Raw genomic sequence first — 23989 nt, forward strand, 5'->3', positions numbered from 1 at the left:
GCCTTTGTCCTCGCAGCCTCTCCTGGCCGTCCGCGAGTCACGGTCACCGTGTGGCTTTCCGACTCCTTTCCTACACCTGCCAGCTCCCGGCAGCTGCGGGCACCCTACTCCTCTCCGTAGCAGTTACGGGGCGGGCTCGCTCCAGGGTTTCGGCGTATTCGGTAAGTTAGTGGTCCAGGGCGGGACCTTCCTTAGAAACGATTGGTCAAGAAGAGAAGTAGTCATGAAAGGCCACAGGTGTGACACCACCTTTCTCCTCCCTACGGCATGCAAAGGCGCAGGTGCATGAGCTCGGCGTTAGGCTTGCGGTCACCCATCAGGCGTTGCCTGGGACGGTCACGGAAGCAGGTGGGTCTGTGTGGACTGTTGTCCTCTTCAACTCAGGGGACTGTCCTGCTTGCCTTAGGACCAGTCAGAGGAGACAGCCCTCCTCCCAGGTGTGAAACCAAGCCTCGTTCCGACCTGGCTGAAGACCCTCTATGTTCTCTAGGGCGGGCTGCCTCGTCTGCTCCCCCTCCCATGAGAACGCTTCACGCAGCTTCCTAGACTTCCTGCCGGGGCTGGCACAGGGACGGCGTCTCTGGAGGCTGAGGCGGGAAGGGACGGGATGAGGGCCGTCAGTGTCAGGAGAGAGCATCAATGGAAGAGACGGGACTCCCCATGCAGCTCGAAGGAAGGAGAGCTGTCGGAAGGAAAGGGTCTAGCGGAAAGGGCTTCAGACAGAAGTTTTACAGTGTAGGACCACCAGGTGGCGTGGCGGATAAGGCCCTGGCCTCCATGTGGCCAGCCACGGTTTAAATCCCAGACCTGGTGGCTTGAAAATCACGCTCAGTACATGTGCATGTGAGCCCAAAATCATGGGAGAAGGGATCGCAGAATGGCCATCCCTCCTAGGGGTGATTTCTCACTTCCCCCCACCTGTCTCCAGTGAGTGCATGCACCCTATAGTAAATACCTTACCAGAAAAGAAAGAAAGAAAAGAAATTGTAGTTTGTGTTTTTACTGTTTAGAAAATTGGGCAAGAAATATCAATAATTGAAAGGCTTTAAAGAGATGGATTGCTTTTAGAAAGAAGTTCCCAAATGACTACTAACTCTAAATCTCACATCAAGTGATAGAAATTTAAGAAGCACGTTGGTCAAGAACAGAGCATGGTGTGACGTATTCTAATCAGTAGATAAAAATGACCCCTCTTTAGTCTCATCCTCACAGCCACTGTCGTAACTCCATGCCCCTTCATTCCCTTCCTAGGAAAGTAGCATCTCGTCAGATTTCCGCTGCTCTCTCCCGTCAGATCGTGTAATAGTCTCTAGAGCTGGATAAACAATACGCCAACGAAACCATCTGTGTTCATGCAGAGCACTCCGGGCGCTGCGTTCTGCGGCCGCGGAGTGAAAGGTTCTCGGGGTGGCAATTAAACCTTGGTGCTAGATCCTGTTGTTCGGCTCTTTTATATCTTTCTCTCTCTCTCTTATTTTTTCTTGGCCTGAGAGCTCTATTCCTTTTTGAGAGAGGGGCATTGAAGCTCCAGTTATAATCGTTGATTTGCCACTTTATCTTCAGCCCTTCGGGGCGCGTATTCAGCCCTGCTGTTCATCCCGTGCATCTTTAGGATCCCTGACTTCTTGGGCTGATTGATCTTTTATTATGACGTATTAATACTTCCCCTCCTAGTTCTCAATAATTGTCTCTGAAACCTCCCCGTTACTGATAAGCAGCTCTGTTTTGTTGCCTTGGGACAAGGTGGGGCATTCCTTCAGGAAGGTGGTGTGGCATCCACCTGCACTCAGACCTGAGATCGCAGGAAGCCTTGGCGTTAGTGGGCTCAGCTCTGTGCCAAGGAGGAGGCCAGGAGGGAGGACAGAAAAGCTGGTGTCACCAAGCAGACAGCTGACAGAGCCGCGGTGTGCACCCGTAAGTCTTCCCTGCCCGAGATGGAACAGAGAAGGGGTCTGCAGCAGTGTTGAAGTTCTGCAAGTAGAGACAAAGAGATGGGAAAACAACATTGGATTTAGGGCCACGATGTCAGCCCTGGCCTGGCGGGACCGAGGAAATGGGCAGAGCAAGCAAGTTCAGCCCTTCACAGGGTCCTCTCTCGTAGGCACATCTTCTAAGGAAGCTAAAGGCTTTCACATAAAGCAGTGCGTGAAATGAATTCATGACATTTTCCAGAAAGCAGTCAGATCTCTTACAATATAAATTTACAATATAAATGAGAAACTCAACCCTGACATTTAGATACGGTGGTTTAATTTAATAAAAAGTAGATTTTGTTGAATTTCATAGTCACCTTTTTTTGCATCAATACTTAGAGAAAAATTCAGTTGATTAAAGGTTAATGTATTTGTGTTTCCTTAAGGGAGTCGAGATAATTCCGTCATAACCTGCATTGCGTGTTGTCAGCTCTCAGAGGGAGAATGGCAGGTCATGACATAGCTGCTGATTACCCCAGGCTAATCAATTAGGGTGGGAGGCCTGGAGGAACCTCTCAGACTGTCTCGTCCCGTCTCTAATTTCATGGAGTTAGAGCGGGAAGTCGGGGAGGGACCCTGACTGAGATGCTGGTAAGGGTGGCTGGGCCACACATCTTAACCCCACGCAGTGTCTCCGAGAGAACTTTCCAGGTGCGACTTCACTTATCATAAATCTTTTTGTTTGTTTGTTATCTCTTGAAAGTAGTATTCTAAATAATGTGATAGAATTTACCACTCCACGAATTAAGGAACTGTGACAGTTGGGACAGGTGGCAGCTCGGTGGTGACACAACAGAACCCATGTGAGAGACGTCCTGCGTTCCAGACCCGGAGCACGTGGGGCTCCTGGCCAGTGGGCTGGGCTGACCAGTGTGGACAACCTTGGGAGGACTTGTCTCCCTCTCCCGCTCTCTGTCTCTCTTTCCTGTTGGAGAAAGAAACTTTAATCAAAGGAAACTGAGTGAATTGATAGAAAAAGAGAGAAAGGATTGGATTCGGAAAGAACTGGGGAACTTAGCCCAGCAAATCCAGTGGCGCCTTATACATCAGTAGATGGCGGACTCGTGAAACCAAGCAGCTGTCCCGGCCAGTAGTCCTCACGAAGCAGCCGCTCCCCGCGCAGTGATATCCCGCAGCGCCTCGGGGCACTCCCGCCTCCTCCACGGCCCTGCCTCACCATCGTCTCCTGCATTTCTCTGTCCTAACTTGGAGGACGCTTTTACCTCGAGTAGAATTCCTGGTTGACAGCCTTTGGGAGGTGTTCCAGCGTCTGCTTGCTTCCATAGTTGTGCGGTAGAATCTGCATTTAATGAGATTATTCTCCTGTATCTAGCATGTCCTGTATTTCTTACCCGGTCAAGATTTTCCGTTATTCCTGGCTTCCACCAATTCGATTTTGGTGTACCTGGGTGAGACCTTCGTGTTTAGCAAGCTCAGCATTTCCTGTGTATCTTAAATCCACAACTTTTTCCTTTTTTCCAGTGGTGGCTGATATTTGTACGTTATTTCCACATTTTTTATGGTCATTCTCCCTTCTTTTTTTCTGAGGCTCCCATAATGTACGTGTTGAAATTGACCAAGTTTCTGAATCTCCCTACCTGTCAGTTTTATTTATCTCCTTTCTTTTTCAACCGGGGTAACCTGCCTTCGTGTTCACCAGCACTTGCCCTCAGCCTCTGTCATCCGGCATGCCTGCCTGTGCTCTTCAGGTGTAAAACGACACGATTATGTCCCAGCTGTGAGAGGAGGCTCGCGGTGACGCAGTGACAGCCGGGGAAGACCTACTGACCTCACTCGTTTTGTGAATGAGTAGGGTCTGTAAGGCGAAAGAAGCTGTCACCGGACCTAAAGGCTCTTGTACATAAAGTTGTCCCTGTGAGAGGGAGGGCCACAGTGCGGATGGCTTACTGGGTTACCATATTTGGAATGGAGCAGCTAAGTGAGTAGGCGGCAGGGGTGGGGGGTGAGGGGAGGGTTACAGTAAGCAAGCAGAGGAGGCTGGGATGATCTATGTGGAGATCATTTAGTCAGGGACCTCAGTGTAAACTCACGTGTAGCTTCTTGCAGAGGATTACATGTGGAGATGTTTACAGATACATGTGAGAGTATTTGAAAATAATATGTATCTCAAATTTGAATTTTTTCTGAAATTTGAACAAAATGGATTTCAAAAACTTTTGTGGCAGAATTCCATTTGTTCATGACTGTTTTTAAGTCCTCTTGTATTTTGAATCTATATGTGGTCTAGCCCAGACACGTGTATCTCACTATTCTGTCCACGTGGACAGCCTGGAAGAATGGCACTCCAGTGACGACAGGCAGGCCTAGTGCCCAGCGACTGCCTTAGCGCGGCAATCTCGGGCGTCGGAACAGGGCTTCTTGGAGAAATAGCTGACTAGAACTAGAGGGGAAGCTTGAGTCTGGAATAGCTTATGGTACAGAAGGTCAGGAAGCACTAAAACAAAGCCGCAAAATAAGATAAAGACACGCTGATGGGGTGTGTCAGCGCCCACTGAAACAGTCCCGATTGCCACATCTAGGGAATGTGAGCTGCGAAACCCACACAGTAACACTGGGCCGAAAGCCGTAGTATAAGATACATACCCGTGAGTTCATACCAATAGGCATAAAGATTTGGGGCCAGTCCCGTGGTGCAGTGGTTAAGCACGGTGTCCAGAGAGCTGGTCCTACGTGGCCAACTGTGGTTTGAACCCGTGCCCTAGCAGCTCATGAATCATCCCAGGTACGGGTGTGTGCCCTGATTCATGTCCGGGTGCAGAAATGGGAGAAGTGTGGGCCGTGACCATGCCCTGTCTTGGGAGTGCTTTTTCTCTCTCTGGAAACACACATCCCCTAGCCATTGAAATAAAATAGTGAATAAATAAAGAAGCTTTGAAGAGCCATGTCTTTCGTAATTATGGAAGAATTCCAAATAATTTTTGTGGATAATTCCTGCCAGGTGACACATAGTGCTTAAACACCCCCCGACACACACACACACACACTCACACTCACTCTCTCCCTCTCATACTTAAGTATGGGCGAGGTATAATTTTCTCCCCCAAAATAGAATCTATAAGCAGGGCAGAAAGCTACCTTCACAGTGGAGACAAACAGCAGACACTATCTCACCCTGGTGACCGAGTGACCCCGGCCGTGGTCGGTCCTGTTTAAAGTACAGACCCCAGAAATGACGGGATGGGACTATCACTTTACCCCTGTGGTATTCCCCTAGAAACCACAGAAAAGTCACAACTGAGGGAAATTCTACAAAATTTATGACTAGTAGTAATCAAAGCTGTTAAAGTTATCAAAGCTGGAAATCTGGGAAACTCACAGTTAAGCTATGGTTAATCATGATGACTGTGATGAGGTGTCTCGGCAGGGTCCTGAAGTGGAGAGGGTATTCGGTAAAGACAAACAGAATCTGGGACCCGCAGGTGGCGTTAACGGTCACGCCACCGTACTCCCATAGAGCTGACCATGGTTTAAGTCTCAGACCCGGCGGCTTGAAACTCACACTGGGTGTGCGTGTGTGTACATACCCAAGGTCTCCGGAGGAGAACGGGGAAAAGGGATTGCAGCATGGCCATTCCCCCGGGGGTGATTCCTTTTTCTGTCTCTCACTCTCTGAGTGCACATGCCCGATAGCAGAAATCTCTCTTAAAAAGAAGTAAGACAAAGGGAACCCAAGTAAAGATTTTAGTTAACAATAATGTATAAATATCAGCCCATTAAATGGAGCATATGTGCTACTAATAATAGAGAAAATGAGGTGTGAGGAGTATAGAAACTTGGTACATTCTTTACAACTTTTCTGTAACTATAACGCTGCTCTAAATATCTTCTTAAACATTAAGAAAATACAGGATGAAGCACGGGTGTGCATTTGGGCGTGTCGAGTAGTAGGGTAAATTATAAATGCCCTAATAACTACAAAAGTTTCTTTATTTCCATGTAGTATAGTACTTTTAGTAATTATGGAAAGGGGAATATTCATAGAGAATCTTATCTGTGGGGGCAGGGGTTCTGTATGTATATATACATAAATTACTCCAAGCGGTTTGTTCTAAAAATTCCCAAGATGTTCAACCTCCCATAACTGATTATTCTAAAGTTAGACATAACTGGTATGTATGAAAGTAGACCAATGGTTAATAGTTTTCAATTCTAGGATAAATATGGGTTTTTATGTAACTTTAGATAACACTTTTATTTTAAGGATGTTCTTTTAAATTCGCTGTAGGTTGTTATGAATCTTAATGTCTCATATGTTAATATCTGTGCTCTGCTTGGATGAAATATTAGCTTAACCTTGGTTTTTGTTTTAAATATTAATCATTAAACTCATCCCCTGTTATAATCTCTAACCAAGTAATTGAATCCCGGGGAAATCCATCACCATGTGCTGATTTTAAAACGTCAGATTTTATTTAATTTCAGGATGAAAAACTGCATTATGCAGTCCTTTCCAAAAGTTTCTTGTTTAATGAAAATGCTTGACAAGAAATGATTATCTGTCCTTTAGGAATAGACCAAATTTTATTAAGCTCCTTGAACTCCTTTAAAGTGAATTGAAGAACAAAATAATATGTGTTTTCGGTGCCAGAGCCGAGATCGTGGACTCACTTTGACTACACATACCCTAGGAGGCCTCAAGCAATGGGTGGGAAAAATGGAATTAAAACACTAGTGAATTTTGGTACAAACAAATGTCGAATCTCATGCATAGTTTTTTCATAAACTGCATTAACCATGAGCTTTTTGAATTCTCTTGTACGCATATTTACAGGTAGACCAACCCTCCATTCGGGAGGAGCTTCATGTGTTTCTTCCTTGTGTGCCTAAGAAATGTGTCTGTGAATCAGCTGTGTGGGAGAGAAGCTTAAAAAGAAGTAAGACAAAGGGAACCCAAGTAAAGATTTTAGTTAACAATAATGTATAAATATCAGCCCATTAAATGGAGCATATGTGCTACTAATAATAGAGAAAATGAGGTGTGAGGAGTATAGAAACTTGGTACATTCTTTACAACTTTTCTGTAACTATAACGCTGCTCTAAATATCTTCTTAAACATTAAGAAAATACAGGATGAAGCACGGGTGTGCATTTGGGCGTGTCGAGTAGTAGGGTAAATTATAAATGCCCTAATAACTACAAAAGTTTCTTTATTTCCATGTAGTATAGTACTTTTAGTAATTATGGAAAGGGGAATATTCATAGAGAATCTTATCTGTGGGGGCAGGGGTTCTGTATGTATATATACATAAATTACTCCAAGCGGTTTGTTCTAAAAATTCCCAAGATGTTCAACCTCCCATAACTGATTATTCTAAAGTTAGACATAACTGGTATGTATGAAAGTAGACCAATGGTTAATAGTTTTCAATTCTAGGATAAATATGGGTTTTTATGTAACTTTAGATAACACTTTTATTTTAAGGATGTTCTTTTAAATTCGCTGTAGGTTGTTATGAATCTTAATGTCTCATATGTTAATATCTGTGCTCTGCTTGGATGAAATATTAGCTTAACCTTGGTTTTTGTTTTAAATATTAATCATTAAACTCATCCCCTGTTATAATCTCTAACCAAGTAATTGAATCCCGGGGAAATCCATCACCATGTGCTGATTTTAAAACGTCAGATTTTATTTAATTTCAGGATGAAAAACTGCATTATGCAGTCCTTTCCAAAAGTTTCTTGTTTAATGAAAATGCTTGACAAGAAATGATTATCTGTCCTTTAGGAATAGACCAAATTTTATTAAGCTCCTTGAACTCCTTTAAAGTGAATTGAAGAACAAAATAATATGTGTTTTCGGTGCCAGAGCCGAGATCGTGGACTCACTTTGACTACACATACCCTAGGAGGCCTCAAGCAATGGGTGGGAAAAATGGAATTAAAACACTAGTGAATTTTGGTACAAACAAATGTCGAATCTCATGCATAGTTTTTTCATAAACTGCATTAACCATGAGCTTTTTGAATTCTCTTGTACGCATATTTACAGGTAGACCAACCCTCCATTCGGGAGGAGCTTCATGTGTTTCTTCCTTGTGTGCCTAAGAAATGTGTCTGTGAATCAGCTGTGTGGGAGAGAAGAGAGAAAGGGCTCGATTCCCCCGACTCTGAAACGTCTTGTGTTGTGGGGACATTTACAGTTGGATTAGACCAGGCTATCGAACCTTCATTATTACCTAAGCAATCGTCCACTCAGGGGCTGAAACGGAAACTCTCCTGGCGTGCAGAGAGGGGGACGAGCAACAATGGGGAACATGCCTTCTGCTGTTGTTGCTATAGCTACCAGGACACGCTATTCCTATGCAACACAAACAGAAATGCTTTCAACAGCGGACAAAGGGGAAAGAGAGCAGGACCATTTCCATAGCAACAGGGAAACCTACTGATGTGGGCAGGCCAGACTTCGCTCTACCTAATGGTATCGATGGTAGTCATTAATAATCTTACAGGAGTAGGTATACACAAACCCCTGATCCTGAACTAATGGCTCAGAGCATGAGATACGGAACCTCACTCACTGAAAACTACATTAGGGTTCAGGAGGCGACACTGAGTTTAGATGACTGGCACCTTTGGAAGCTAAGGGACACTGACTGCTCTTCATATTGCCATTCATCTGATGGACATTTCAGAGGAAATCCCTGTATCTCTACCAGAGACGGTGTCGGTGCGAAGAATGCGAGTCATCGCATCAGGACAGAGAAGTGGGTAGAAAACATTAGGTGTAGAACATGTGGGGAAATGTGAACAGAGGTCTGTAATTGCCACATTATGTAACAAAGATCTCATAAAAATGAAAAAGTGTCTAATTGCTGCAACAGCGTGGCTGTTACTGGGAGCTGAAGCTAGAGGGTGGAGAGGGAAAAGCAGAGGGAGAGCTAGAAGGCAGTTGGGGACTCTGCACGCTCACGGGTGTGACAAAGTGTTGAAAGGCATTTATTCATGCACCTACTTACTGGGCATCTGCTGTTCGCCATATACTATCCTACGTACACGGAACACGGGAGTGATCCGGACAGGGATCCCTGTGTTTGTGGAGCTACATTCTCAAGGGAACACGTGGATGATAAAAAGCAAACATCAGGAAGTGTGTGTGTGTGACAGTGCTATAAAGTAAAGCAAGAGGAGTAGAGTTAGGCCGTGTGTGGGTGTGCGGAGGTTGGCCGCATTGAGGACGCAGCGTTGAGGGATTACCCACCCCGTGTTCGTGGAAGGAAGGCGGTATCTCGACAGCTTCCCATGCCCAAGCAGCCACAGGTCCAGGCCAGAGCGCAGCCCTGTCCCTGTACCCCTTGTTGTCTCTGTCCCCATGCTAGGCCATTGTCTACCGCTTAGCTTCCTGGGCGGCTGTTCTGAGGCAGGGATCGAAGAGGGTCGTCTTTAAACCCAGCAGCGTTTCTGGACCACCTGCAGATTTGTTAAAAAGGCAGATCCTCGGTTGAGCCGTGGTGGTAAAGGCAGTGCAGGGGCTGCTGTGCAGCGCTGAGGCCACGTGGGGAGGCCCTGCGCTCACATGCCTGAGCATGTCGGTCATGCCCCTGGAAGACCCCGAGGTCCTAGCTGACCACATGGTTGGGAGGAAGATTGCAGCATGAATGCTCCGTTGAGATTGCCTTTCTCGCTCCCTCTTGTCTCTCTGTCTCTGTCTCTCTGTCTCTTTCGCTCACACACACAAAAGAAAGAAATGAGCCTTAAAGAGAAGGAAAAAAATCTGCCGGATTCCTAAGCTCCATGTGGATTTGCATAATCAGAATCCTACGTACACGGAACACGGGAGTGATCCGGACAGGGATCCCTGTGTTTGTGGAGCTACATTCTCAAGGGAACGTGGATGATAAAAAGCAAACATCAGGAAGTGTGTGTGTGTGACAGTGCTATAAAGTAAAGCAAGAGGAGTAGAGTTAGGCCGTGTGTGGGTGTGCGGAGGTTGGCCGCATTGAGGACGCAGCGTTGAGGGATTACCCACCCCGTGTTCGTGGAAGGAAGGCGGTATCTCGACAGCTTCCCATGCCCAAGCAGCCACAGGTCCAGGCCAGAGCGCAGCCCTGTCCCTGTACCCCTTGTTGTCTCTGTCCCCATGCTAGGCCATTGTCTACCGCTTAGCTTCCTGGGCGGCTGTTCTGAGGCAGGGATCGAAGAGGGTCGTCTTTAAACCCAGCAGCGTTTCTGGACCACCTGCAGATTTGTTAAAAAGGCAGATCCTCGGTTGAGCCGTGGTGGTAAAGGCAGTGCAGGGGCTGCTGTGCAGCGCTGAGGCCACGTGGGGAGGCCCTGCGCTCACATGCCTGAGCATGTCGGTCATGCCCCTGGAAGACCCCGAGGTCCTAGCTGACCACATGGTTGGGAGGAAGATTGCAGCATGAATGCTCCGTTGAGATTGCCTTTCTCGCTCCCTCTTGTCTCTCTGTCTCTGTCTCTCTGTCTCTTTCGCTCACACACACAAAAGAAAGAAATGAGCCTTAAAGAGAAGGAAAAAAATCTGCCGGATTCCTAAGCTCCATGTGGATTTGCATAATCAGACCCTCTGAGTTGGGGCACAACCACCGAATTCATCTGAACAGACCATAACAGTAAAGACATAGCAGCAGTAATTTGCAAACAAAGACAGTTCAGAACCAAGCAACTTCAGTGGTGATTTCTACCAAACACTTAATGAAGATTTAAAGTCAGTGCTTTCAGATTTCCAAAGTACTGCAGAGGAGGGAATACTTCCAAACTCATTATATGAAGTCACCGTCACCCTGCTTCCAAAGACAAAGCATGCACAAGATAAGAACACTACAGGCCAATGTTCCTGATGGATAGAGATGCAAAAATTTTTTTTTCTTTTTTTCTTTTTTTTGAGAGATTTTCACTGTAGGGCGCATGTGCTCGCCAGACAGACAGAGACATAGAGACAGAAAGCGAGAAATCACCCCCCAGAGGGGATGGTCACGCCGCAATCCCTTCTCCTCCATTCTCCTCTCGGGATCTTGGGCACGCACGCACGCACACACGCCCGGCGTGAGTTTTAAGCCACCGGGTCCGGGACATGAACCGCGGTCGACTACGTGGGAGTCCAGCAACATAGCCATTACGCTAACTGCTGGTTCCCATAGATGCAAAAATTTTGAAGCAAATATGAGAAAGTGAATTCAACAGAGCATAAAAGGATTATACACCATGACCAAGTGGGACTTATCCACGGGATGCAAGGACAGTTCAAAATACAAATACCGACTAATGTGATGCACCATATTAATAGAATGAAGACTAAAATTCACAGAATAACTCTATCGTTGCAGTAAAAGCATTGGACAAAATTCAGAATCATCTTAAGCTAAAAATTCTCAACAGACTAAAAATTGGAGATAACTACTTCAAAATAATACAGGCCGTATATGAAAAGTAGACAGCTAATATTCTACTTGGTCAGAACGGAAAGCTTGTGCTCTAAGATTAAGGAGGAGACAATCTCCATTCTCATCACCGTGCCTGAGACAGCACAGAAAGTCCTAGTCAGAACAATTAGGCAAACAAATCCAAGGCATCCAAATCAGTAGGGAGAGGCAAACTTTCTCCTGCTTGGAAATGGCATGGATATAGAAATCCTAAAGACTGCAAAACTGCTAGGTCTAGTAGACTAAATCAACATTAAACACAAACAAGCAAAAAACCAGCTATTCCTGTGTACTAACAGACTATTTAGAAAGGAAATTAGGAAGACAGTCCTATTTTTAATAGCACCAAAAAGAGTAAAATGCTGGGGCCAGCAGATGGCAAGGCAGTTGCATTGCTGGACTCCCACATAGGTGATCATGGTTTGAGTCTCGGACCCAGTGGCTTGAAACTCACACTGAGTACATGTGCATGTGTGCCCAAGGTCCCAGAAGGAGAATGAGGAAAAGGGATTGTAGCATGGCCATCCTCCATGGAGGGCGTTTTCTCACCTTCCCTCTCACTGTCTCTTTGTCTGTCTCTCTTTCTGGGAAGTGTATATTCCCTAAGGCAAAAAATATCTTTTAAACAAAAGGAAAATACTTAGAAATAGTTACTGTGAAAGTGAAAGATGTGTACACTTAAAATAAGAAAAAATTGATGAAAGAAATTAAAGAAGACACAGCCAAATGGAAAGGTACCCATGTTCATGGATTAGAAGACCTGAAGCTGTTAAAATGCCCATACTATGTAACCTATAGGCTCAATGTAATCCCTATGAAAATCCTGGTGCCATTTTTTTTGTTTTTGTTTTTAACAAAAATAGAAAAGAAAAAAACAAAAACACTAAATTCACAAAGGGCTCCAAAATTAGCCAACATGATCTTGAAAAGAAGAACAAAGTTTGAAGCACCAAACTTTCTGATTTCAGGGACCAGCAGTTAGCGTAATGGCTATGTCACTGGACTCCCACGTAGTCGACCGCAGTTCACGTCCCGGACCCGGTGGCTTAAAACTCAACGCCGGGCGCTTGTGCATGCGTGCCCAAGATCCCAAGAGGAGAATGGAGGAGAAGGGATTGCGGCATGGCCATCCTCTCTGGGGGGTGATTTCTTGCTTTCTGTCTCTCCGTCTCTCTCTGTCTGATGAGCACACACGCCCTATAGCGAAAACCTCTCCCCCCCCCCCCACCACACACCAACTCCACCATCTCCTCCTGGGATCCCCCCGACACACACACAAAAAACGAACTTTCTGATTTCAAAATATAAGAAAAGCTACAATTAAAACAGTATGACACTGGCAAGAATATAGATCAATAGAATAGAGAGCCTGTAAGTTACACGTTTATGGCCAATAGTCAACTGACTTTTGACAAGGTTGACAGGGGGCCAAAAATATGCAATGGGGAAAAGACTTGAGAAAACTGGATATCCAGTGCAAAAGTACGGAATTTGGTCTTTCTTTTCACTATTTACAAAGATCCATTCACAATGGAATCAGAGACCTAAACATAAGAGCAAAAACTGTAAAACTTCTGAAAGAAGACATAGGGAGAAATCCTCTTGACCTTGGACTTGGCCATGATTGTATGGATATGGCACCCAAGGAGCAGGCAACGAAAACAGGCAAGTGGGACTACATTAACCAAGAAAGCCTTTGACGACAAAGGAAGCAATCGCGTGAAAAGACAATCTATGGAATGGGAGAAAATATTTGGAAATCATATATCAGACAAGGGAGTGAACAACTCAGTACTCAAAAATCTAACTTAAACAGTGCTAAAGACGTGAGTATGCACGTCTCCGAAGCAGGCGTTCAAAGGCTAACAGGCAAAGGGAAGACATTCAGTGTCACTCATCTTCAGAGAAATGCAAAATAAAGCCACGAAGAGCTGTCACCTCAGACCTGTTAGAATGGCTGTTATCCGAGAAAGTCAACGCGAGTTGGCCAGGATGCAGAGAGACCAGAGTCCTTGTACACTGTGGGTGGGCATGCAGGTTAACAGAGGCTCTATAGACAGTATCATGGACGTTTTCAAAAACTGAAAACAGAACCGCCATACGGCCCAGCGGTTCTATTTCTTGGTATTTACCAAAAGAACTGACAGCAGGATCTCAAAGAGATCTTAATGCTCAGTGCCAGTACTCGTTGCTCTACTATGATTAGCAAAGATATGGAAACGACCTGAATGTCCACCAACAGATGAATGGGTAAAGAAAAGGTGGCCTTCACACACAATGGAATATTATCCATCTGCAAGAAAGAAGAGAATACTGCAGTGTAGCCAGCATGGAGGAGCCTTAAGGATCACACGAAGTGCAATAACCCAGAGACAGGACAAGCACAGTTCTTCACGTGTATGAGCTATCTAAAATAGGGTCAGAGAGCAGAAACGGTTATTGCCGGGAGCTGAGAGGAGGAAGGAATGGAAAACTCTAATTAATGAGCATGAAGCCTCAATCAGGCAAGATGGAGAAATTCTAGACATCTACTGCACAAGCCCGTCTCCACAGCCAACAACCCCGTCTCCACCGCTGACGCTGCACCGTACACTTAAAATGTTTGTTAAGAGGATAGACTTCATGTTCGGTGCTCAAAAGAAAGCAAAATTATGAAAAGCACTACCCACGAAGTAAATGAGTGAGAAATAAGACTTTATTAAAATCAATAGATTTTCATTTGAAAAATAACAATTAAAGGGGAAAACAGCAAACTACAGAGTTGAAGTTGTAGGAAACCCCCACAACAGATCGGTCTATTAGCATGCCATAGAAAACTTTCTTTTAATGAACTGTTTCAAAATGGTGCCAAGTGCTTACCTTCCGGCGTCTATAATAGGTGAATTCCAGATTAAATGATATAATGCCTTTAGCAATCATGGAAGCCAGAAGACTTCTGAATAGGTCGAAATACACATACTGAGTGCAGAATTGCAGGCCTGGAAGCTCGCCGCGGTCTCCTCTCATGCATATGTAACCATCGGAGGAGACCTAGGCCTTAAATACAGTGGTGTGTTGGAGACGCCTCAGACAAGCCCATCCTGCAGACATGGTGTGTATGCAGTTAGCGCCGTAGTCTGCAGTAATTGGCAAACTCATACCTGAATTTGAAGCCTTCTCTGCAAAAGCATTCCTTCTCGCATAGCACCAGGTACATGCAACGATGATTTTCTCCTGAGTGATAGTTACTTTGTAAGCTTCGCATATTAGTTTTATGAGAGAAAGAGAAGAACCCTCAGCAGAGCCTTGACCCTCTCCCTCAGTCTTCCCACCAGCCAGAACTACAGGTGCACGCACCAGGCGTGTGCAGGCGGACCTGGGCCCTGAACCTTGGCCTTCTCCATGGCTCAGCATGGTGGAGCGGTGTTTTGTAAACAGTCCCGTGAGTTGACACACACAGACGATTACGATGCTGTTGGGGTGACGTGCTGACTCCCCTGAGGCCCGGAGGAGACTGTACAGATGTGCATTTGGGTTGACGGGTCCCTCGAGGCCCGCTGGTCCTTTCGTGGCCCAGTCTCCTCAGAGCTTGAAAAACATCTGTGCTCTGACCCCCAGGGCTGAGCGCCGTTTCCAAACCTCACCTGCCGAGGCGTGTTCTCTCCGAAAACGTTTGCGTGAGACACCTTGACAGCTTTGGCTATCTCTCTTCTATTACGTTTGTAAATTACATCCCCTTATTCTACTTTCTCATTAAACGCTATTTTCAGCAAAAACAAGCATGTGAAAATGGTTCAGCTGTCATGGCTTTGGAAAGAAAAGCGCATCTCTTCACCGACGCTGCCTCTGGCTGGAAAGTCGGGGGAGCTCTAGAAGCTGCCAGTCTAGATTGTTGCTCAGAGTTACGGAGTAACGCCGAGTGGGGAAGACGCCTGGCAGCAGTCAGTGCGCGCTCGGGGTTGAACACGTCCAGGGTATCGCCTCTGGTAATACCGTGCCCCAGCTCTTCCACTCACGGACATTCTCCACGCGGGAGACGGCCCAGCTCCACGCAGGCTGTAGCTGCAGGACTGCGGTGCGGTTTCACAAACGCTGCTTTCATCCCTCCTAGTTACGTGAGAACGCGGTGACTTGGAATACGCTTTATTTCTCATTTCTGCATTATTTCCCTTCTTAAATGTCTATGGGACACCCAGCTAGAACGGTGGGATGAAGCCCAGGGCGGGGGAGCGGGGGTAGTCTCCCCCTCGGTGGCTTTGGTTTGCCTGCTGGACTCCCCTGTTCGTGGCTCTCTGCCCCTCCCTGTCCTCAGGGGCCCTGACACCTGGCTGACCTCCAGCCTGCCGAGCGCTCTGCTGTGCCTGCCCCTCTGCCTGGGCCCTCTTCCCAGCCTCTGCTCGAAGGCCTCCTTGTCCTGAGGCCTTTCCTGACCACCCGACGTAACGGGTCAGGGACGGTGAGTCAGGTGAAGGGAAGTGAGCTGGGGAGCTTCCGGATCCATGAGTGGGGCCTGGTGGAGGAACATTCTGTGCAGTATGGCGCTCGCTCTCCCCGTGGGGAGGTGTGGGGGGGTCAAGGGGAAGCCATGAAATCACCCCGAGGTTTCCTCCAAGCTAGCAGGATCCTGTAGCGTGTGTCCTAGGTAAGGGAGCTGAGCAACCTGTTCATTTACTCCTTCCATCAGTGAGACAGAGATACTGAGAGACCTACCCACAGGGGCCTGGCACCACGATCCACTCCCTGCTCAGCCCTCCTGGATTGCAGGCAGGTTATGTGCCAGGCTAACTCGGGGAGAGCCACAGACACAGACCTGGAACCCTCCCGTGGGGCCAGCCTGAGGGGTCACGTTTACTGCGTGTCACGTCTGGCCCTGAACAGCCTTGGGGGCAGATGCCTGCCCGTGGCTGCTCTTCCTGGTGGTCTGTCTCACGCCTGCCTGGCAGTGCTAACAGGAGCCCACTGGAGGAGAGGGGCCTACCCACCAACGCCCCTGCAACCACCAGTCTCCAAGTCTCCATCTTGTCTTTTTTCTTTAAATTTGCTATGGGGTGTACATGCTCACCAGGTAGAGACAGACAGAGACGATGAGAAATCACCCCGGGGCGTGACCGCGCCGCAATCCCTTCTCATTTTCCTTTCGGGGTTGTACATGTGCCAGGTGTGTTTTTCAAGTGGCTGGTCTGGGACTTGAACCACACGGCCGGCCAGGTGGGGTCCAGCCATCTCGACCTCCGGGCTGCCTGCTGGCCCCCACCTGTAATAAAATCTGTCATTTTCCCACTCCATCATCGTCTTTGGTACAGGAAGAGAGACGTGTGAGAAAACAATTTTCAAATTAGGTAGACGTTGCCGATGGATACTGAGGGGCACAGTTTTCCTTGCGTTTTATCGAAATGTCCACACGCAGCAGTAATTCATGGCTTACTGAGGAGTCGTTAAGCTCGCAGCTACTAAAACGAATGATGTCCGTAGGCTCTCCAACGCGAGGGTTTAAGTTGGGGGTTCTATGCGTTTCCCCGTTGCATTAGTATTTCAGACACATTAATTTCACAGCTCTTTATGAATTATATAAAATGTTTATTTTTAGATAGACATTGTAAGAATGATTTCCTCTGCAGAAAGGATGATTAATGCCATTACAAAGAAAGTTTATGAGAGAAATAAAAATATTTCCCCGTGGGTAGGAAGTGTTTCTCCAACATTTAGTCAAACGTAGACACATCAAACATCCACGCCGCGCACTGGCTTCACCCTCTCACGTATCGGTGTGCGGCAGGATTTCTGAGCGAGGAGGGACGTGCCCTGCAGGAAAACAGCATGGGGGGGTGGTCAGTATGCGCTCCCCAGCCTCGCTCCCAAGGACCGCTCTGGAGTGCTTCCTGCAGAATTCAAACTTGGGCGAGCGCCTCCCCGTGGCAGGTGGGCGTGTGAAGTCACCCTGGGTGTCTTTTTGCAAAAGTCAGACGACCCAGGGGCTACCGGGCGGGATGTGGAGTTGTAACATGGTGGATCTGAGAGGAAGCCCCCCTCCTCCCTCGGACCCACGCTCCTGCTTCGGGACAGGAAACGGGGGCTGAGGACGTCGGCGAAGGCGCAGCTGTGACCCGGAGGGTGACCTCGAGCTCGCGCCCAGGAGGTGGGTTTGGACCGCGTACCTGCAAGCAGCAGCACCTGGCAGCTGTGTGGCCGGCGGGCGTTCCTTCATCGCTCGGGCCCTGCGCCCTAGGAGGGCTGTGGCAGCGCCCCGGGCCTGCACACTTCCGGTCCGCGTGGACGGTGCCGGGGGCAGGGAGACGGCCGCACTCGTGGTGAGGGACCGGCACTAGTTGGCCGTGCCGAGGAGGCCCACGGGCACACGGGTTCGGCTCTGACCGTGCGCCGAAAAGTCCCGCTCAGGAGCTTTTCCACGGGGTCCTGGGATTGCAAACAGGTTTGACATGCGGAGTCACGGATGAAATTCTTCGTGTTTTCCGAGGTTCAGTTTTCCCATGTAACATTGAGATGAAACAGAGAGGCTGGGCCCTCTTGAGGTGGTCTCTGAGCCTGCGGCCTTCCTAGGGAGGATGCTGGCCCTGCTCGGCGGCCGTGGCGGGGGCTGCAGTGTGAGGCGGCTGCTTCCTCCTCCTCTCCACATCCTCAACTCCAGTAAATCACGGTACAGGCGCGAAGGAGGTCCTCATCGGAAGGCCACGCTGGCCGTCCTCGCAGACGGGTTCTTGGTGTTCAATCAGAGCGAGGAGGAGAGAATGGGAGGCAGAGGGAGACCTCCATGTGGCCTCCGGCAGGGCCCCAAGCCGCACCCACCCCGGTCTCGGCCAGCGGGATCACAGGCACCCGCGAGCCCCGAAAGGAGGCCCTTCTCCTCGGAGCCCTTGTAAACAGAGGCCTGCTGCTTGCTCTGGGAGGTCCCCGACCGCGGACCCACACCTCTCCTCCAGGCCCAGTTGCATCGCTGCTGTGCTACTGCATGCGCCTGTACCTCTGCACGGGTAAAGCGGTTCTCCGTGCCGTGTCTTCCCCGTGGAGAGGCGCGGCGTCCCACCTCCTGCCTGCCAAACCTCGCTCTGCTTTCTTTGCCCTCCCTCCCGGGTGCAGGGAGCAGCCCTGGCTTGAGAGAGCCTCCCGGTGCAGTCGGAGCCGTCCCCACGGGCCGGCCACCATCTCCTCTCTGACCTCTGCCTGCAGAGCCGCATGCTCAGACCACACCCTGCCTCGTTCCAGGGTCGTCGTGCCGACATCCCGCTTGTGCTCCCAGGTTCAGACCCGCACTCTTGTCTGAATCGCCGGAGAGTGTGCGGTAATTGAGAGAGTACAACCCCCGATGGCATAGTCAAGCTCTTTGTTGGGGAAGTCATGACACATTTTTGCACAGAAACACAGGAAGACATGTCCTGGCTTTTCCAACGACCCATACAATCCCTTCTCCTCCATCTCTCTCTCCTTTGGGATTGTGAGCATGCACACATACCCAGCATGTTTTTAAACCATGGGGAGCGGGACTCGAACTGCACAGTGGGCCATGTGGGAGCCAGCTGCCCGAACCACCATGCTGCAGCGAGCCTCCCTCCAGCTGTGAACACTGAGGTGACTCCCAGCGCAGGGCTTGGCCTGCCGCCCCAGCCCCTTCCGCCTTCTGCTGGAATCAGTGTTTGGCCCGAGGGGCTCTCCGCTGTGGCTTCTTAGTCGGGGTGACGTGTTTAGAAGACACTAGAGTGAGTCAGTACTGCTAACATGAGCTAACACTGACGGGCCACTTGCTCTTTGCCAGACACCGAAGGTTCTTCCTTAAGTTGCTTCCGTTTAACTTCGTAACGTCCCTGGGAGGCGAGCTGCAGAGGGGAGAGCACAGGCTGTGCTCGGTCACACACCAGAGGGTCTCCTCCCGGCCCTCTCGGGGCGCCGCGTGTGTTACGTGCTGTTACCTTGCGGTACTGGTGCTGGGCTGGGACCTGCTCTGCCCTCCGGCTACGGGGGCGGGCGTACAGAGGAGACCGAGTGGCAGAGCGTGCACTCACACAGTGTCCCTCCCCTTCTGCTTCATTTCAGGAATACCAAATTGACATCTTTTTTGCTCAGACCTGGACAGACAGTCGCCTCCGCTTCAACAGCACGATGAAAATCCTGACCCTGAACAGCAACATGGTGGGGCTGATATGGATCCCAGACACCATCTTCCGCAACTCCAAGACGGCCGAGGCGCACTGGATCACCACGCCCAACCAGCTGCTGAGGATCTGGAATGACGGGAAGATCCTGTACACTCTCAGGTGAGGCGCCGCTCTCCGGGCCTCGGGGTCTAATTTTGCACCATAACTTCAGTTACGATTGGAAGGAGACCCTGCTTTTGTCTCTAAGCTCCGTCTTCTCACGTCTGACCTGCAGGAGCCCCAGATGGCTCCTGGCGTCCTGCGTGGGGCGGATGGCAAACGAGCCGCTCAGCGTAGATTTCAGAGTAACCGGAGAGGTCATTTTGGTCCAAATGTGTAGAGTGCCGACAGGTGTCCCAGTCGGGGGCTTGTTCCGCTGCCCTGATTCCGTCCTTACAGTGCACGTGGCTGTCGGCACCGCTGTTGTATGTAAAGCGGACATCGCATGGACTAGCTCTGTGATAAGCCCAGTGCTCAGGGGAGCCAGAGCCCACATGACCAACCATGATTCAAACCCTGGCCCTGGTGCTTTGCAAAACGTGTGTGGAGGCCAGCAGAAGGCATAGTGGTTTTGTCACTGGACTCCCATATGGCCGACCACGGTTCAGTTCCTGCACCTGGTGGCTTGAAAATCACATTAGGCATGTGTGCATGCATGCCCAAGATGGGAGGAGAATGGAAGAGAAAGGATTGCAGTGTGGCTATCCCCAGTGAGGGGTGATTTCTCACTCTCCCTCTCACTGTCCCCCTCTCTCTGAGTATACATGCCCTCAGGCAAAAACTTCTTTTTAAAAAAAAGTGTGGTGGACCAGCAGTTAGCATAATGGCTATGTCGCTGGACTCCCATGTAGTCAACCGTGGTTTGAGTCCCAGACCCTGTGGCTTAAAACTCACGCCGGGCATGTGTGCGTGCATGCCCAAGATCCGGAGAGGAGAATGGAGGAGAAGGGATTGCAGCGTGGCCATCCCCCATGGGGGATGATTTCTTGCTTTCTGTCTCTGTCTTTCTGGCGAGCGCACATGTCCTATAGCAAAAACCTCTCCAAAAAAAATAATAATAATAATGGGAGATGGAGGAGAAGGGGTCGTGGTGCCCGTCCCGTTGGGGAGCGCTTCCTCCCTCTCCCCATCTCTCTGGAGAGCATAAATGCCCTCGGGCGACAAAAAGAACCTCTGGACTAGCGTTTACACAACAGGACAGTCATTTATCGAAAAGAGAAGGTAAGAAATTGCACAAGAGACGCCAAAACCAGAGGACACGGGTCAGGCGCAAGGATCCGTGTGGCAGAGGCACTGCTGGGGTGGGGACCTTTGGAGGTGGGGAGTGGCCCTGGCCGTGGAGGGAGTTGGCCCGGCACCTGCCTGGACAGTTACACTGACTCAGACAGGGCCTGGATGCCCACTGGACGGTTTCCTCTGCTCCGACTTGCCTTGTGTTTCTAGACACAGTTGGGATTTTACTAACTGAAATTCTCTCCGCTACTGAGAGTTAGAGGCAGAACAAAAACACACTCTGAAAGCAACCGCATAGTCTCACGGAAGGAGCGATGCTTCGCCAAGGGCGGCCCTGGGTTCCGGGCACTGCCCTCCCTCTCCCTGCATGGCGGGACCTGAACCGCCCCCAGCTCTGCCCAGGACTGGGCTGTGTGTGGCCAACGTGAGTGACACCAGCTCTGTCCCCGCAGGCTCACCATCAACGCCGAGTGCCAGCTGCAGCTGCACAACTTCCCCATGGACGAGCACTCCTGCCCGCTTGTCTTCTCCAGCTGTGAGTACCCCGGCCGGGGCTCTGGGGACGTCCGGCCTGAGGCTGGCTCTGGCAGGCAGTCGTATGGTTGGTGGCCGCGTCACTGCATGGCCACCGGAAGCTCAGAGCAGAGGTGGTACCGGCCTCCCAGGTGGTTTACTCTGGGCCCCATCACGTAGGACCCATGTTGCGAAGTAGGTAACTGGGGAAGGCCGCAGTTGAGCGTATTGGAGACCCCAGAAAATGACGAGTCGCCGAAGACGGATGCGAATGGGCTGTGTGTACTATTTGGAGACACACAAAATGTTTTGCAGTATTTTTAGGTTAGATATCATCATAAAGCAGAGTGGTTTGTCTTCTGGTTAGAATAGAGAAATCTTCCTTTAAATGTTCTTTGACTTGTCTCTTTGAGCCAGTGTAGAATGAGGTGAAGTTCCACAGTATTTTCTTTCACTATTTTATTTGCAATCGATACCATAGCTAAAAGGAAGTATTTACTAATCCTTAAAGACAACATCTAATGCTGTTTAAGCATACATAGAAAATATCAAATTTGCCTTTTTATAAAGTTTTTAAGTAAAGATCAATATGGCAATTTGTCTGTTGGATATACGATGGCTCACTTTGAATTGATTGCAAGGCCTTACGTATGAGTCGTAAGAATCAATTATCATCATTGACTTTTTTTTTCTTTCTTTTCCTGGGGAGAGGATTTTTGCAATAGGGCATGTGCACTCGCCAGAGAAACACAGAGAGAGAGAGATAGACAGACAGAAGGTGAGAAATCGCCCTCCCAGGGAGGATGGCCATGCTGCAATCTCTTCTCTATTCTCCTCTCGGGATCTTGGGCATGCGTGCACTTTTAAGCCACCAAGTCCAGGACTCGAACTGTGACCACCTATGTGGGAGTCCAGCAACGTGACCATTCTGCCTTCTGCTGGTTCCGTCATTATTGGCTTTCTAAAACTGCGTACGGAGCGTGACCAAGGTGCCGAAACCTCAGGAGATGTTTCCATGAAATAACAGGTGGATACACTGCAGTTCCTTGCAGCTCCAGAAAAAGGCAAGCTAGGAAGCGTGATTGACTGATGTTCTGGTTTGGGTAAAAATACTCACGTGGAAAAGTTAATGAGTTGAGTCAGACTTACAGTGGTTTGGTGGCATGTCACTGTAGCTGTTGATGACACAGATTTTCAGTGCCTCGCGATTGGATGTCAGTGTCTGTCTTGGTGGTCTGTCCCACCACTAGTGAGAGGACATCCCTGAAAGTCGATGCGTTATAAGAGAAGAGGTCTATTCAGCTGACGGTTTGGAGTCCGAGGTCCAGTGGCTGCATCTGGCAAGCGTGTTCTCGCTGGTAGGTCACACGACAAAACAGTACCTTTGTCACGGTGTCTTCCTGAATGTTCTGAACGTCCCGGTGTCTTCATGGGGCTGTTTATACAGTTCGTTACGCGGTTGTTCATTTGAGCTCCTGTTTCTTGGAGATTTGTTGGACAACTAAGTCCTGCCGCTTTTTCTCGCAGTCAATGGAATGAGAGGCAGGGCAGGAGAGGGAGGGGCTTTATTTCTGAACCTGCTTCCAGGGAATCAGTCAATAGGCCACCAGACTGTCTCGGAAAGCCAACACAGTCTGAGTATTTGTGGACATATGGTGCAAGTACATGCAAATAAATCCTCGCTGTAACCAGAGTCGACGCTTCCCCTGAGCAATGTCCTCCTGTCTCACCTCAGGCACCCACTCCTGGTCCCTCCTCTGACCAGCCCTCAAGCAGACCCCCCCAGTGACTCAGCACTCACTCGGGGGCTTCGCTGGAGGCCTTTCTTCATTTCAGACTGACTGCAGCCCTGCTGCGCCTCAGTGGCCTGCTTCGCCGTGTCTTGGAACTCCCTCAAGATCTGGATTTAAGGCAGGCTCTTCTAAAGAGGGGTCACTCTGACTGCTTGGTCTCTACCACTCTGTTACTGTGTTTCAATGGTTTCAAAGTGTACCCTAGTTTACTAAACCGAATAACCCCATCATTGTCAAATTCAGGAGCAAGCACACGTGGACTGGAGTCCTCAGTGCTTGCAACTCACTCCCATTTGGCCCAGACGGTATGGCGAGGTGTGGTTGTCAGGCAATAACTACCTTCCTGCTCCGAGGGCAGTTCGGAGCCCTGAGCGCTGTGGCCGCCTGTGAAACCCCCACAGGCTGCGGGGCACATCTTACCCCGTGGTCCGCTCCTGCCCGCTGTAAGCAGTTTCACGGGTCCGTGGCGGTCACCGACCTGCTTTTCTGCCACTGCAGATTGATGACGCCTGCTCTCAAATGTCGTGTTTGGGGTCTACCTTCTTGCGTTCAGCATCGTGTCCGTGAGACCGTGCGTGTCTGTGCGGATAGCAGTAGCCCTTTGTCTGCCGTTCGGAAGATGAAGCCCAGGCCCCTGGGCTGTGCGTGTGAGTCCTTGCTGTGTGTGCGTTTGTGGCTTCAGGCTCGGGGGAAGCACATGCTTCCTTTCCCGTTCCTTGCACAGCCACGTCTGGACATGGGGTGTTTCTTGAGTCCTCCCACAGAGGAGGATTCCTTGTCAGGATCCAGCCGTCAGTGGGTCTCTGAGCAGCCCCTGTCCTTGTCTTTCTTCATCGACGTGGGGCCCTGGAAGCCCAGAGCCAGCCAGGGCCCCCGGGCTCGTGAGGAGTTCCCGCCTCCGTCCTTGCTCTCCCAGAGTCCCGTGATCCGCCACGACTTAGCCTGT

General features: G+C 49.3%; 1 protein-coding gene across 1 annotated transcript in view; it reads left to right on the plus strand.

The window, feature by feature from the left end:
* GABRG3 (gamma-aminobutyric acid type A receptor subunit gamma3) overlaps positions 1 to 23989 on the plus strand; it is a 313039-nt gene that overhangs the window by 184737 nt on the left and 104313 nt on the right. Inside the window, exons 4-5 of the mRNA XM_006167247.2 lie at positions 19404 to 19624; positions 21190 to 21272. Of these exons, the coding sequence (XP_006167309.1) occupies positions 19404 to 19624; positions 21190 to 21272 (304 nt within the window). The remainder of the gene's footprint in view (positions 1 to 19403; positions 19625 to 21189; positions 21273 to 23989) is intronic.

Source organism: Tupaia chinensis, unplaced genomic scaffold (assembly GCF_000334495.1).
Source record: "Tupaia chinensis unplaced genomic scaffold, TupChi_1.0 Scaffold144682_1, whole genome shotgun sequence".
NCBI classification, from domain to species: Eukaryota; Metazoa; Chordata; class Mammalia; order Scandentia; family Tupaiidae; genus Tupaia; species Tupaia belangeri.